The sequence below is a fragment of the Mesocricetus auratus genome, unplaced genomic scaffold (assembly GCF_017639785.1).
Source record: "Mesocricetus auratus isolate SY011 unplaced genomic scaffold, BCM_Maur_2.0 Super-Scaffold_100008, whole genome shotgun sequence".
NCBI classification, from domain to species: Eukaryota; Metazoa; Chordata; class Mammalia; order Rodentia; family Cricetidae; genus Mesocricetus; species Mesocricetus auratus.
The window spans coordinates 85,445,534-85,459,488 of NW_024429192.1; the positions used below are offsets into that span (position 1 = coordinate 85,445,534).

Here is a 13,955-nt window from a genome sequence, read left to right on the forward strand (position 1 = left end):
GTGGTGGAGGATATGTTCCCAAGAGTCTACATTCCCAGGACATGCAGAATGGACACATTGTGTTAGTATGTCCTGGGGTAAAGAGGGGAAGGGATGTATAAGAAAACAAAACTGACTAAGGACCAGATTATATGAAAGGACTTCATTTAGGTGGAAAAATGTGTATGAACAGGTAGAAAAGAAATGAACGGGAAAAAGAGGTGTATCTCAGAATTGGCAAGCATGCTAAGGTCAGATGTTAGGAAAGTAGGGGCTGAGATGGAGAGAGACACTACAGTAAGGGCAAGCATACTGGGCTCACAGATCTCAGCTGTGTGTATTGGGCTCTACCCTTATTGGTGAGGATACAGTTCAAGATCCCTGGGATGCTTGGATTTACAGGTGGTACCTTTTCCCTACACATAAAGTGTGCCTTGTCCATGTGGCCAAGAGGTTAGCAAATAAATTAGCAATAGAACAGAGCAGTCAAAACAAAGCACTGTGATGAAAATTATCTGCATGGGATTTTTATTTTCTTCCCCAAATGGCTTGTGTCATACTCATCCTTCTGGTGATGGTGTTGTTTGTTTGTCTTTGGTCGTTGTTTGAGACAGGGTTTCTCTGTTATAACACTCCTGGCTGTACTGGAACTTGCTCTGTAGACTAGGCTGGCCTGGAACTCACAGAGACCTGCCTGCCTCTGCCTCCTGAGTGCTGGGATTGAAGGCGTGTGTCACCAATGCCAGCTCTTGAATGTGTCTCTTACTCAAGGTTATTGCTGTCTTCACTCTAAAGTGACCACGTTTTCATTTCTTTGCAGGTCTCATGGACTAATTGGTTTCAGCAGCAATGGAGCACAGTGAGTTGTTTCACTGCGTGTCAAGACAATGGTTCGTTCTGAAACTTGTCTGAAGAGGTTCAAAGTAGCATCTAGATGTGACATTGTCACAGGAGGACAGGCAACAAGACGGCTGCCTGTTGCCCTGCAGTTTGAAGGGGGACTGCATGGCCAGCAGCCCTCACTGAAGAGGTGACCATGAGTATCCCACTGGTTCCAAAGAAACCCTGTTTCAGTCAGTTGCGAGAGCACCAAGAGCGGGCAAAAAACAATAACGAGAGCATGCTAAGCACTGGAGATACAAATGCCAATCAAATCATGTTGGAGGTCAGCTCCCCGCATGATGAGCCTGGGACACATGATCTGGATGATGGAATTGGAAATGCAAATATAAGCAGGCCACAGTACCACAGCCACTCCCAGAAGGAGCCCCCTCAACCTCAGGGCTTTGGGAAAGGGGCTCAGGCTGCCTCTACCAGCCAGAGGGATTTTCATCCTTCTCTGGCTGTTCATAGACAACTGAGTGAAGAACACACAGTGAAAAGAGCTATCCTGCAGACCCCCCAGGGTGTTCAGGAACCAGGCTTAGCCAGCTGGAGGAATGCAGTGGGTCAGGCCAGTCCGGAGGGTTCGGCTAAAAGGGGAGCTGAAGTTCCCCGGCACATTCCCAAGGACAAACTGGCGAAGACCCTTGACAACGAAGAGCTGAAAAGAGCCAGCAGCTCAGCAATTGCAGCTGGCGGTCTCATTCGGGAGAATCTGCAGGCCGTGCGGCTGGGCACCTCAGAGCCACAGGGCCTTGTGTCTGGGCGTGGGGAGGGGCCCCAGGGGACATTGACTGGTCACGCTCCGGGGACAGTTTTATCTCTAGGGGAGAATACCTCAGAGGGGAGGTGTGTACGTCCTCCTAAACCATCTACCTCAGAAGCCAGGGGGTCCATCCCATCAGACACCAAGATGGAAGGGACGCAGGGCCTGGACGTTTACAGCGAGTGTATCGCTCACCCAGAATGGACTCCCAATTCAGCTTCAGCACTGAAGGTAATTCCCAGCCCCAGTCACCCAGAAGTGTGCAAGGGTCAAGGAACAGGGGAGCTCAAAGTGGAGCGCAAATATCTGCAGCCCAGGAATGAGCAGGGGCTAAAGTCAGCCCAGGCACAGGGGCTGGGATGTCATGAGGAGAAAAGCATGTCACCTGTGGAGAGGAAGGAGCTACAGGAGAAGACACATCAAGAAGCCACGAGCCAACTGAACAGTAGCCACCACCAGCTTGGAGTAGAAGAAGGCAGCGGCCTGGAAGAAGTGATGGGAGTCAGTGCCGGTGTGGAGGGGTTTCAGCAAGCCACCCCGGCGCAGAACACTGCTCCTGGAGAGGGAGGTACTAGACTTACTGGTAACACATCACCAGGCCCTGGAGGTAGGAGGGTTAGGGAAACAGCATCCAGTGACTTTGTACCTAGTGATGGTCGCATAGCTTGTGTTCTCCGTGATACGACTGAGAGCATTTCCTCCGAGGTCAGTAGGGAGGAGAGGAGGCAGGGTAGCCAGAACACAGACAGTGTCAAGGCATTGACCACAGGTCCCTCTGTGGGAGGGAACAGAGGTGAGGACCCTGAGCTCTTGGGCCCTCACAGTGGCAACTCAGAAGCCAGGAAAGGCAGAGAGACAGCGACACCTGTAGCTGAAGACGGGAACCTTCTAGAAAGCGCAGCCCAAACCGAAGGCACTCCAGCTGGAGGAGATTCAGTTTTCAGCACCCCAGCCCCCCTCCACCCAGAGACAACTGTGAACTTGACTCACCACCCCACTCCTCAAGGTAGTAGTTCTCAGTTCAGCGTGGACGCGGGGTCACCCTCGATGGCCTTGTCCCCCACTGATGATGGGCAGGTGTTGAACACGTCCCTGAAAGTGCCCGACAGGAGCACCTGCCCCAGTGGGATCCCCAAGCCTCCTTCACATCCCAAGGACACACCCTCCTCGCAGGAAGCAACCGAGAAACTGGAGACGGAGAAAGTGGAAGAAAGAACAGAGACAAAGCCAGTCCTTATGCCGAAGCCCAAACACGTGAGGCCCAAGATCATCACTTACATCCGTAGGAACCCCCAGGCACTGGGTCAGGGGGATGCCTCACTGGTCCCCGTGGGGCTTCCGTATGCCCCTCCTGCATGTGGCATGCCTCTTCCACAAGAGGAGAAGACAGCCAACCGTGACCTCCAGCCACCTGCCAACATGTACGAGAAATTCAAGCCTGATTTGCAGAAGCCGAGGGTCTTCCCCTCTGGACTGATGGTGTCTGGGATCAAGCCCCCAGGGCATCATTTCAGTCAGATGAGTGAGAAGTTTCTGCAGGAGGTAAGAAGGTGGCATTGTAAAATGAGCTATACATTTATGTTTCTAAGTCTGCTTTTTCCCCAGTGGAATTTGAAAACAAAATGTCTCTCTGTAAGTGAACTATAGATGTGCATAGACAGATTTGTACAAAGATACTGGTGCCTGGAAGTGACTGTCTAGAGCAGTGTGATAGCCAGGTTGAGGTGGACCCAATATCTAAGGCGGTTCGTTTAAGCCTGCTTCCATGTGTAAATACACGGGTAGTGGTTTACAAACCAGGCTAAAGTAAGGGAGAAGCTAAGGTAAATAGAGTGTTCAGATTGAGCAGACTAATCCTTTGGCGGTGAGTGTTTCACTTTGGAGAAAACCTTATGAAGAGTTGGACATGGTGGTGCACCTGTGAGCCTAGCATTTGTGAAGCCAAGAAAGGAGAACTGAGTCCCAGACCAACCTGGGTATCTGAGTGTAATCCTGTGTCAGCAGGTACAACAGAAAGCCTGATTTTAATATATGCAAAAACAATGGCATGAAAGACTGTGCTAGGCTCTTTGTTTGTAGTAAGGGCCATAATGGTGATTCCCATTTTGTTGTATGCTTGCTGTGCACTGGTTGTCCGGGGTGTCTAAGAAAGCAAGCTGAGCAAACCATGAGAAAGCCAGTGAGCAGTGTCCCTCCAGGGTCAGTTCCTGCTTTCCAGGTTCCTGCCTTGATTTCTGGCCTGACTTCCCTGCATAATGGACTGTGGCCTTGAAGTGTGAGGTGACTAAACCCTTTCCTCCTAAGCAGGTTTTGGTCATTTTATCAAAGCAACAGACAATAGAACTGGCTCCATCTTTAGCAGGCTGTCCTTTAGTTACTCTTCATGCCAGCCTGCTGCAAACCAAGGTATCATCCCCACAGCTGAGCAGTTATTGTCAAGGGTCCTTGATGAAGGCAGGGATGGGTACACATCCACAAATGGCTTTAGGGTCAGCTGTGCTACTTAAACACTAGATAGCACCTTGAATTCAGGTTTGCATCAGAGCTTCTGACGTAAGCCCTATAGCATGTAATCTTGCAGATGGAGCATTAGTGACATGAGGAAAATATAGGTTTATGTAGTTGTCTACTCCTCCGTGGGTGACACCTAATGAAGCCATTTCACTCATCAAGCAAGATGCCCTTTAAGGAGCCATTTTCATTATTTTTATGTGTGTGAGTGTTTTGCCTGCATGTGGGTCTGTGAACCATGTGTGTGTTGTACCTGTGGAGGCCAGAAGAGGGCATCATATCTCCTGCAACTGGAGTTACAGATAGTCATGAGCTGCCACATGGGTGCTAGGAACCCAACCCAGGTCCTCTGGAGGAGCAGACAGTGCTCTTATCCACTGAGCCATCTCTCCAGCCCCTTGCAGAAGTCATTTTGGGAGCTTTTGATGCTGTACCAGTTTGAGTGCAGATATTAATTTTATGTCTCCCCAGAGAAAGTTCATGCAAAATGAATCTAGGGAAAATGGGGCAAAGCAGGAGGGGGCTATGGCAGGAGTAATTTGTTTGCATATATCCTTTGATTTTAGGACTGTGTTTGAAATCTGAGGAGTCACACAGTTTTCCCAGAAAATACCTCAATTGGAGAAGGAGGTCAGCGGGACATTTGCATCCATCGCTGTGTTCATAACTATAGAACCTGTTCTGTTTTTCAGAAAGATGAAAGAAAAGTAGAATCCCCCTGTTTAATTAAAAATGCATAAACTAGACATGAAAAGCAAATTTTTCACCTTGTAAAAGAATCTACGCTTGTGTTGCTTTTCTTTTTTCTTTCTTGTCACTGTGGCAAAATGCCTGGCAGCTGCCTCCTAAGGATGCTGGAGAGAGTGGTGGCTGCATCCTAAGGATGCTGGAGAGGGTGGCGGCTGCATCCTAAGGACTCTGGAGAGGGTGGTGGCTGCATCCTAAGGACGCTGGAGAGAGTGGTGCCTGTCTCCTAAGGATGCTGGAGAGGGTGGTGCCTGTCTCCTAAGGATGCTGGAGAGAGTGGTGCCTGTCTCCTAAGGATGCTGGAGAGGGTGGCGGCTGCCTCCTAAGGATGCTGGAGAGGGTGGTGGCTGCATCCTAAGGATGCTGGAGAGGGTGGTGGCTGCCTCCTAAGGATGCTGGAGAGGGTGGCGGCTGCATCCTAAGGATGCTGGAGAGGGTGGTGCCTGTCTCCTAAGGATGCTGGAGAGGGTGGTGCCTGTCTCCTAAGGATGCTGGAGAGGGTGGTGCCTGTCTCCTAAGGATGCTGGAGAGGGTGGTGCCTGTCTCCTAAGGATGCTGGAGAGGGTGGCGACTGCATCCTAAGGATGCTGGAGAAAGAGTCTCAGTCTGTCCATCATGTGTGGGCTGCACAGACCCATAAGGAGTGGCTGGCTGTGGTAATGGGAATCTGTGGCTGCTGTGGACATGATGTGGACCAGAAAGCTGAGGAAACAGGTTGGGTGGGTGCAGTAGTCAAGGTTCATCTGTAGAGGCAATTTGTGTCTGGTTGACGCTACCTCTTAGCTTTCAGTAGTCATGCTGGAATGCTACTAGAATCAAACACTCATTACAAGAGCCTAGGGAGGACTTCTCAGATGTTTGCAACCAGAAAGCGATTGCCCAGCAAAATGTCAGGCATTGACACTGCTGGAATCACTGAAGTTGCTGCTAAATGACAGGTTAGTGGACTCTGAAATGCCCGTTTCTGAAGAATCAGATCAGCATATTATAATCCTAAAACCCTTACTTAGGGAGACTGGAAATGAGTGGCACCCAAAAATTTTAAAAAGAAGGATCTAGAAAAGAGAAGTCAGGGATGGATAGTAAGACGATGATGATAACAATTGTATCCAGATGGTGAATGTTCTTTCCAGGGAGCAGAATTCACCCCAGTCTGAGTACAGTCTAATAGTCATGCATATTTCACGATGTGATTATAATGAAACTTTAAATGCCTAATCTTTTGTTTCAGTGATGAGGGTTTAAAGAACTTTGTATCCATTTCAACATTAAAAGGGGATCAAAATAGGGCTTATGTCTTCAACAGCTCGGATCAAAGCTTTTAGAGCCCCTATTAAAAGATATTGTGAAATAATCGTAATTCATGAACACACAGCAGCTTGACATACAGAATAAATTATGATTTAGAGTAAAATTAATTAATGTCTACTCATACATTGCCCCAACACTGCTTTTTGTTTGATTTTTTTTGAGACAGGGTTTCTCTGTGGCCTTGGAGGCTGTCTTGAAACTAGCTCTTGTAGACCAGGCTGGTCTTAAACTCACAGAGATTCACCTACCTCTGCCTCCCAAGTGCTGGGATTAAAGGCGTGTGCCACCAGCACCCAGGACAGCACTGTTTTTTTTAATTATTATAACAAACAGACTGTGTGGTTCCTTTTTGCTTGTTTAATATAAATAAACAATAAACTGGAAAGGTTAGGGTAGAGTCCCATCCCCAGCACTCAAATCCAAAAATTATGTGAGAACAGACATTCTGGGAGCAGGATGTAGATATATAATTATGATTACTATAGATTGTGCTCTGAACTGTTAAGCACAGGAAAATTAATAATAATGCTATGCCATTAAACTGAGGAATTGGTAGGGGGAAACATTATTCCTTTACTTAGCAAATATTTATGTGTAGACACCGTTGATATGTGTTCTGAACTGAGCAATACCCAGGACTCTTGTCTGGATCTTTTATCCCGGAGGAATCTACCCAAATATTCCTGAGAGCATTTAGCGTGTGTGTGTGTGTGTGTGTGTGTGTGTGTGTGTGTGTGAGTGTACCTGTGTGTGTGTATATAGCACATGAGTGGAAGCCATTTTTGAACAGTTGATAAATTCTCTCTTTGGTTCATCAACATTATTTATTTTATTTTTGAGATTTATTTTTGTTTTATGTGTATGGGTGTTTTGCCTGCCTGCATGAGTGTGCACCATATGTTGCAGTGCCTGAGGTGGCCAGAAGAGGGCAACAGATCCTGTGTAATGAAGTTACAGATGGTTGTGAGACACCTTGTGGGTGCTGGGAACTCGACCTCAGTCCTCTGCAAGAGCTGCAATTCCTCTTAACTGCTGAGCCTTTCTCCACCCCTGACATTGTTTATTTAATAAGTAGTCACTCAAATTTCAGTGCATTTGTAACAGTGAAATGGAAAAGAAATCTTAAAACTGAGTTCTTCTTATCTCCCTACGACATGTAGATTGATAAAGTATTATAACTGGCAGGGGCTCAAGCAATCACTCAGTTGTACTGTCATCATAGAGATGAGGACACTGGGCTGAGAGACAGAGACCAGATCTCTGATCAGGGAGCTAATGGCATGATGGTGCTTGTCAGTTGAGCATAGATCTCCTGCCCCTGTTTATTTACTCTGATCTCTCATCATAGGTCACGGACCACCCTGGGAAAGAAGAATTTTGCTCACCTCCTTACACTCATTATGAAGTGCCCCCCACTTTCTATCGCTCCGCCATGCTCCTTAAGCCCCAGTTGGGATTGGGGGCAATGTCACGTCTCCCATCCACCAAGAGCAGGATTCTGATTGCAAGTCAGAGGTCATCAGCCAGTGCCATCCATCCACCCGGACCAATAACAACAGCTGCTAGTTTCTACGGTTCTGATCCTTCAGGTAATTAAGTCTAACGACTGCTCTCATTTCCTGTTGTACATTTAGATATTAACTATAATATTGTGGCTATCTACTTATGAATGCCTCTGATTCATAAAAGAAGCCTTTCCTCAACCCTCCATCTGTCTGTAGACACAGATGTTTTTTGAGAACTCACCTGCTGCAGATGTCATCTTCTATGTTGCCTTCACAGCGGTGGCCACCGTTATTGCCTCCTGGCTCCTTCTAGCCGTTATCCCCTCCTGGCTCCTTCTAATTTCTCCCTTCTTTAAAACTCCTATAGACTCAGAGGACTTGCTCTGAAGGTTAGTTTTAATTGTCGGGAGAGTATCCATGAGGGATTGTCTAGATCAGGTTAGCTTGTGGGTACGTCTGTGGGAGATTATCTTAATTATGTTAATGGATCTGGAAGACCCAGCCCACTGTGGACAGCTCCATTCCCTGCGCTCAGAGTCCTGGACTGTACAAGAGTGATGACTGCCAACTGGATTCTGCTTATTTTATATCCTCGAAATAATATTAGTATTTACATTTTTGTGTATAGAAAACTGCATGTTATCCTTAGGACAACAGATTTGGAATGAATTATTGTGTAAAAGTCTACTTAAACATTTAAAAAACATTTATTTATCTTTTTCGTTTTCGGTGTGTAACTGCCTGCATGTATACGTGTACCACTTGCATGAAGTATCCACTGAGGCCAGCAGAGGACATCAGACTCTCCTGGAGTTAACAGACCATTGTGAGTTGTCATGTGGATGCTGAGAATCGAACCCCTGTCCTTTGGAAAATCAACAAGTTCTTTTAACCTCTGCACCAACTCCCCTGCCCCTGTTTGAACTTTTTTTTAAAAGTCCAACTAGTTTTCTAGGAAATTTATAGCAGTTATTTTTGCCCTCGAGTTTCTTGAAAGTCTTTTGGGGTTTTACCATTTTACTTTTGAGCCAAGTCTCATATGTAGTCCCGGCTGGCCTAGAACTCACTCTACACACCAGGCTGTAGACAATCATCTCTGGCAAGCATTTCAGTGCTGATCCTGGTGTGGGGACGATGCAATTAACACACAAAAGCATCCTGCCTTCAGGGAGCTTAAATTTTAAAATATGGGGCTGACTTGTTAAAAAAAAAGTCAGTAAGTTAGGACGTCAGTTGCGATAAACAAGCAGCGTTGCAGAAAATGAAACGTTGGTGAAGGAGGAAGAAGGGGGTTTGGACAGGAGGGATTGTCATTTTGAGCAGAGTGATCAGAAAGGCCGTCCCAAGAAAGTGTCCTGTAAGCCAGTCTCAAGGGAAGGTGAGGGAGGAATCCTGGTGGATGTCTGTACCATGGCCTCCCAGGCAGAGGGAGGAGCCTTCCAGGCAGAGGGAGGAGCCAGTGCAAGGCTCCGTCCCCCAAGGAAGCAGGAAGGGAAAGGCGATAGAGAGGAGACTGGCAGGGGAATGGCTGGGGACAGGGGAGTTGGGGTCATATAAAGCCTCATGACACACTGCGGGCATTTGACTCACTGCGAGAAGACAGCCCTTGGAGCCAGGATGGCATGGTCTGGCTCTTGTTTAAGGAAGAAATCTGTGACTGTGTTGTGGAGAGTAGACCACCAAATAAACCATATTGTAGGGCTCATTTCTGGAGTCTGTGCCGAGAGACTCTGTATTCACAAGGCTTCTCCATTTGGGCTGTGGGGACGTGGAACAAATTCAAGCTGTTGTGAGTTGTGAGAATTTTTTCCCTTGGCTGTCCAGTAACTTACCTTAAAATTTTGTTCCCTGAGTCTTGTGAGGCTTCTTACTTGGTATCCACAGACTGATAATTGCCTAAAGCAGTGGTCTCAGCCTTCCTAATGCTGCGACCCTGTTAACACAGCTCCTCATGCTGTGGTGATCCCCAACCATAAAATCATTTTTGTTGCTTTAATTTTGCTACTGTTATAAATCACAGTGGAAATGTCTGATATGCAGGGTATCTGATATACAACTCCCGCGAAGCAGTTACTTGACCCGCCCCCCACCACGGTTGAGAAATGTTGGTCTAAGGACTTAAGAGACTCCAATGCATATACTTGGACATCCTGTCCTCAAGACTGCCTTCTCTCTGACTCATACAACCTAAATGTCTTGAGCATCCAACAGCTCACCTCTGCTCCTTCTCTGTTTGCATTCCTCCTTCATGTGCTGCAGCCTGGAAGCTGCCTCTGGGTAGACAGCCAGAGTAATGGCAGGGTGTACTTGGCTCCATGTTCTTTTCTCTAAAGGGTCACAACCCTGCGAAGGCTTTTATGCAGTTGCTGAAAACACCAGTTGGGCGTGTCTGTGCACATTTTTTTTTATTAATATTTTTTTTATTTTCCATTTTAAATTTAGATAAGAAACAAGGTTGCTTCACAAGTCAGTACGAGGTCCCTCTCCCTTTCCCTCCCCTCCTCCCGTGCCCTCCCCCCATCCCCCCCCCCGTTATCCCCTCATTCCCCCAGGGAGGGTGAGGCCCTCCATGGGGGTGTCCATAGTCTGTCATTTCATATAGGGCAGGGCCTAGACCCTTCCCCAAGAGTTCAGGGTGAGAGTGCACCTCACATTGTTCTATGGGAGTCCAGAGACCGTGTGTATACTTGGGATGGGTACTGATCTGCTGTCCAAGGCTCAATAGATTACCTAGGCCTCCTCACTGACACCCAGATTCAGGGGGTCTTGATCAGTCCCATGCTGGATTCCCAGGCTGATGCCTGGGATTCAAGAGTTAACCTTTGTCTGGTCAGCTGTTTCTGGGGGTTCAACCAGCCCAGTCTTAATCCCTTTGATCATCAGTCCTCCCTCTCTGATACTGGCTTTCTTGAGTTCAGCTCAGTACTTAACCAGCCAGTAAATGAAGTTTCTGTTTCCCAGACTCTCTGGCAATAGGATTGTAGGCTGGCACTCCCCAGATCTATGTCTAAAATCCATATATGAGAGAGTACATGCCATGTTTCTCTTTTTGTGACTGGGTTACCTCACTCAGGATGGTTTCTTCTAGTGTCATCCATTTGCCTGCGAATCTCATGATTCCATTATTTTTTTCTGCTGAATAATACTCCATTGTGTAGATGTACCACATTTTCTCTATCCATTCTTCGGGTGAGGGACATCTAGGTTGCTTCCAAGTTCTGGCTATTACAAATAAAGCTGCTATGAACATAGTGGAACAGACATCTTTGTTATATGAATGGGCATCTTTTGGATATATGCCTAAGAGTGGAGTTGCTGGGTCTTGTGGTAGGTTTATTCCCATTTTTCTGAGGAATCTCCATACTGCTTTCCAAAGTGGCTGAACCAGTTGGCACTCCCACCAGCAATGGAGGAGTGTCCCCCTTTCACCACATCCTCTCCAGCATAAATTGTCATTGGTGTTTTTGATTTTAGCCATTCTGACAGGAGTGAGATGGTATCTCAGAGTTGCTTTGATTTGCATTTCCCGGATGGCTAAGGATGTTGAGCACTTTCTCAAGTGCCTCTCAGCCATTTTAGACTCCTCTATTGAAAACTCTCTATTTAGTTCTGCAGCCCACTTCTTAATTGGGTCCTTTGCTGTTTTGGAGACTTGTTTCTTGAGTTCTTTGTAAATTTTGGAGATCAACCCTCTGTCAGATGTGGGATTAGTGAATATTTTTTCCCATTCTGTGGGCTGCCTTTTTGTCTTGCTGACTGTGTCCTTTGCCTTACAGAAGCTTCTCAGTTTCAGTAGGTCCCATTTATTAATTGTTGATCTCACTGTCTGTGCTACTGGTGTTATGTTCAGGAAGCTGTCTCCTGTACCAATTCTTTCAAGGGTACCACCCACTTTCTCTTCTAAGAGGTTCAGTGTGGCTGGATTTATGTTGAGGTCTTTGATCCATTTGGACTTAAGTTTTGTGCATGGCGATAAACATGGATCGATCCACATTTTTCTACATGCCAGTATCCAATTATGCCAGCACCATTTGTTGAAGATGCTTTCTTTATTCCATTGTATATTTTTAGCTTCTTTGTCAAAGATCAGATGTTCGTACGTGTGTGGGTTAATACCCGGATTTTCAATTCGATTCCATTGGTCTGCCTGTCTATTTTTGTGCCAATACCAAGCTGTTTTCAGGACTATAGCTCTATAATAGAGCTTGAGGTCAGGGATAGTGATGCCTCCGGACGTTGCCTTGTTGAACAGGGTTGTTTTGGCTATCCTGGGTCTTTTGTTTTTCCATACAAAATTGATTATTGTTCTTTCAAGGTCTGTGAAGAATTGTGCTGGGATTTTAATGGGGATAGCATTGAATCTGTAGATTGCTTTTGGCAGGATTGCCATTTTTACTACATTGATCCTACCTATCCAAGAGCATGGGAGATCTTTCCATTTTCTGAGGGCTTCTTTAATTTCTTTCTTTAAAGATTCAAAGTTCTTACGATACAGGTCTTTCACTTGTTTGGTTAGCGTTACCCCAAGGTATTTTATGTTGTTTGTGGCAATTGTAAAGGGTGATGTTTCTCTGATTTCTCTTTCAGCCCTTTTATCATCTGTATATAGTAGGGCTACTGACTTTCTTGAGTTGATCTTGTAACCTGCCACTTTGCTGAAGGTGTTAATCAGCTGTAAGAGTTCCCTGGTAGAGTTCTTTGGGTCATTGATGTAAACTATCATATCGTCTGCAAACAGTGAAAGTTTGACTTCTTCCTTCCCAATTTGTATCCCCTTGATCCCCCTTTGTTGTCGTATGGCTATAGCTAGAACTTCAAGTACCATGTTGAAAAGGTATGGAGAGAGTGGACAGCCTTGTTTTGTTCCTGATTTTAGAGGAATTGCGTTGAGTTTCTGTCCGTTTAGTTTGATGTTGGCTGTTGGTTTACTGTATATGGCTTTTATTATGTTTAAGTATGTCCCTGTTATCCCAGATCTCTCCAAGACCTTTATCATGAAGGGGTGTTGGATTTTGTCAAAGGCTTTTTCAGCATCTAGTGATATGATCATGTGATTTTTGTTTTTCAGCTTGTTTATATGGTGGATTACGTTGATGGATTTTCGTATGTTGAACCATCCCTGCATCCCTGGGATGAAACCTACTTGATCGTGGTGAATGATTGTTTTGATGTGTTCTTGGAACCGATTTGCCAGTATTTTATTGAGTATTTTTGCATCAATGTTCATGAGGGATATTGGTCTGAAGTTCTCTTTCTTGGTTGTATCTTTGTGTGGCTTGGGGATCAAGGTTATTGAAGCCTCATAGAAAGAGTTTGGCAAAGACCCTTCTGCTTCTATTGTGTGGAACACTTTGAGAAGAATTGGTATAAGCTGTTCTTTGAATTTGTGGTAGAATTCTGCACTGAGGCCATCTGGACCTGGGCTTTTTTTGGTTGGGAGACTTTTGATGACAGCTTCTATTTCCATAGGGGTTATAGGTCTATTTAAATTGCTTATCTGTTCTTGATTTAGTTTTGGCAAATGATAGATGTCCAGGAAGTCATCCATTTCCTTTAAATTTTCGAATTTTGTGGAGTACAGGTTTTCAAAGTATGACCTAATGATTCTCTGGATTTCCTCAGAGTCTGTTGTTATGTTCCCCTTTTCATTTCTGATTTTGTTAATTTGCGTGTTCACTCTCTGCTGTTTGGTAAGTTTGGACAAAGGTTTGTCTATCTTGTTGATTTTCTCAAAGAACCAACTCTTCGTTGCATTGATTCTTTGTATTGTTTTCCTGGTTTCTACTTTGTTGATTTCAGCCCTCAATTTGATTATTTCCTGGCGTCTACTCCTCCTGGGGAGTTTGCTTCTTTGTGTTCTAGAGCTTTTAGCTGTGATGTTAATTCTCTGGTATAACTGTTCTCCTGTTTCTTCATGTGAGCACTTAGTGCTATGAACTTCCCCGTAGCACTGCTTTCAAAGTGTCCCATAGGTTTGGGTATGTTGTGTCTTCATTCTCATTGAATTCGAGGAAGTCTTTAATTTCTTTTTTTATTTCCTCTTTGACCCAGGGATGGTGCAGTTGAGCATTATTCAATTTCCATGAGTTTGTAGGTTTTCTGCAATTTGTGTTGTTGTTGAATTCTAATTTTAAGGCATGGTGGTCTGATAAGATGCATGGAGTTATTCCAATTTTTTTGTAGCTGCTGAGGTTTGATATGTTGCCAAGTATGTGGTCGATTTTTGAGAAGGTTCCATGTGGTGGTGAGAAGAA

General features: G+C 45.6%; 1 protein-coding gene across 4 annotated transcripts in view; it reads left to right on the forward strand.

Moving 5' to 3' along the window:
- The window catches only part of Mtus2 (microtubule associated scaffold protein 2), a 353,013-nt gene that overhangs the window by 107,279 nt on the left and 231,779 nt on the right, over window positions 1-13,955 (forward strand). For 3 of the 4 annotated variants that reach the window (XM_040751389.1, XM_021234736.2, XM_021234737.2), the window contains exons 2-4: window positions 800-3,169; window positions 7,545-7,785; window positions 8,474-8,527. In XM_040751389.1, coding sequence (XP_040607323.1) covers window positions 1,016-3,169; window positions 7,545-7,785; window positions 8,474-8,527 — 2,449 coding nt within the window. In that variant the 5' untranslated portion in view covers window positions 800-1,015. The remainder of the gene's footprint in view (window positions 1-799; window positions 3,170-7,544; window positions 7,786-8,473; window positions 8,528-13,955) is intronic. The other variant, XM_040751390.1, reaches the window with a different exon arrangement.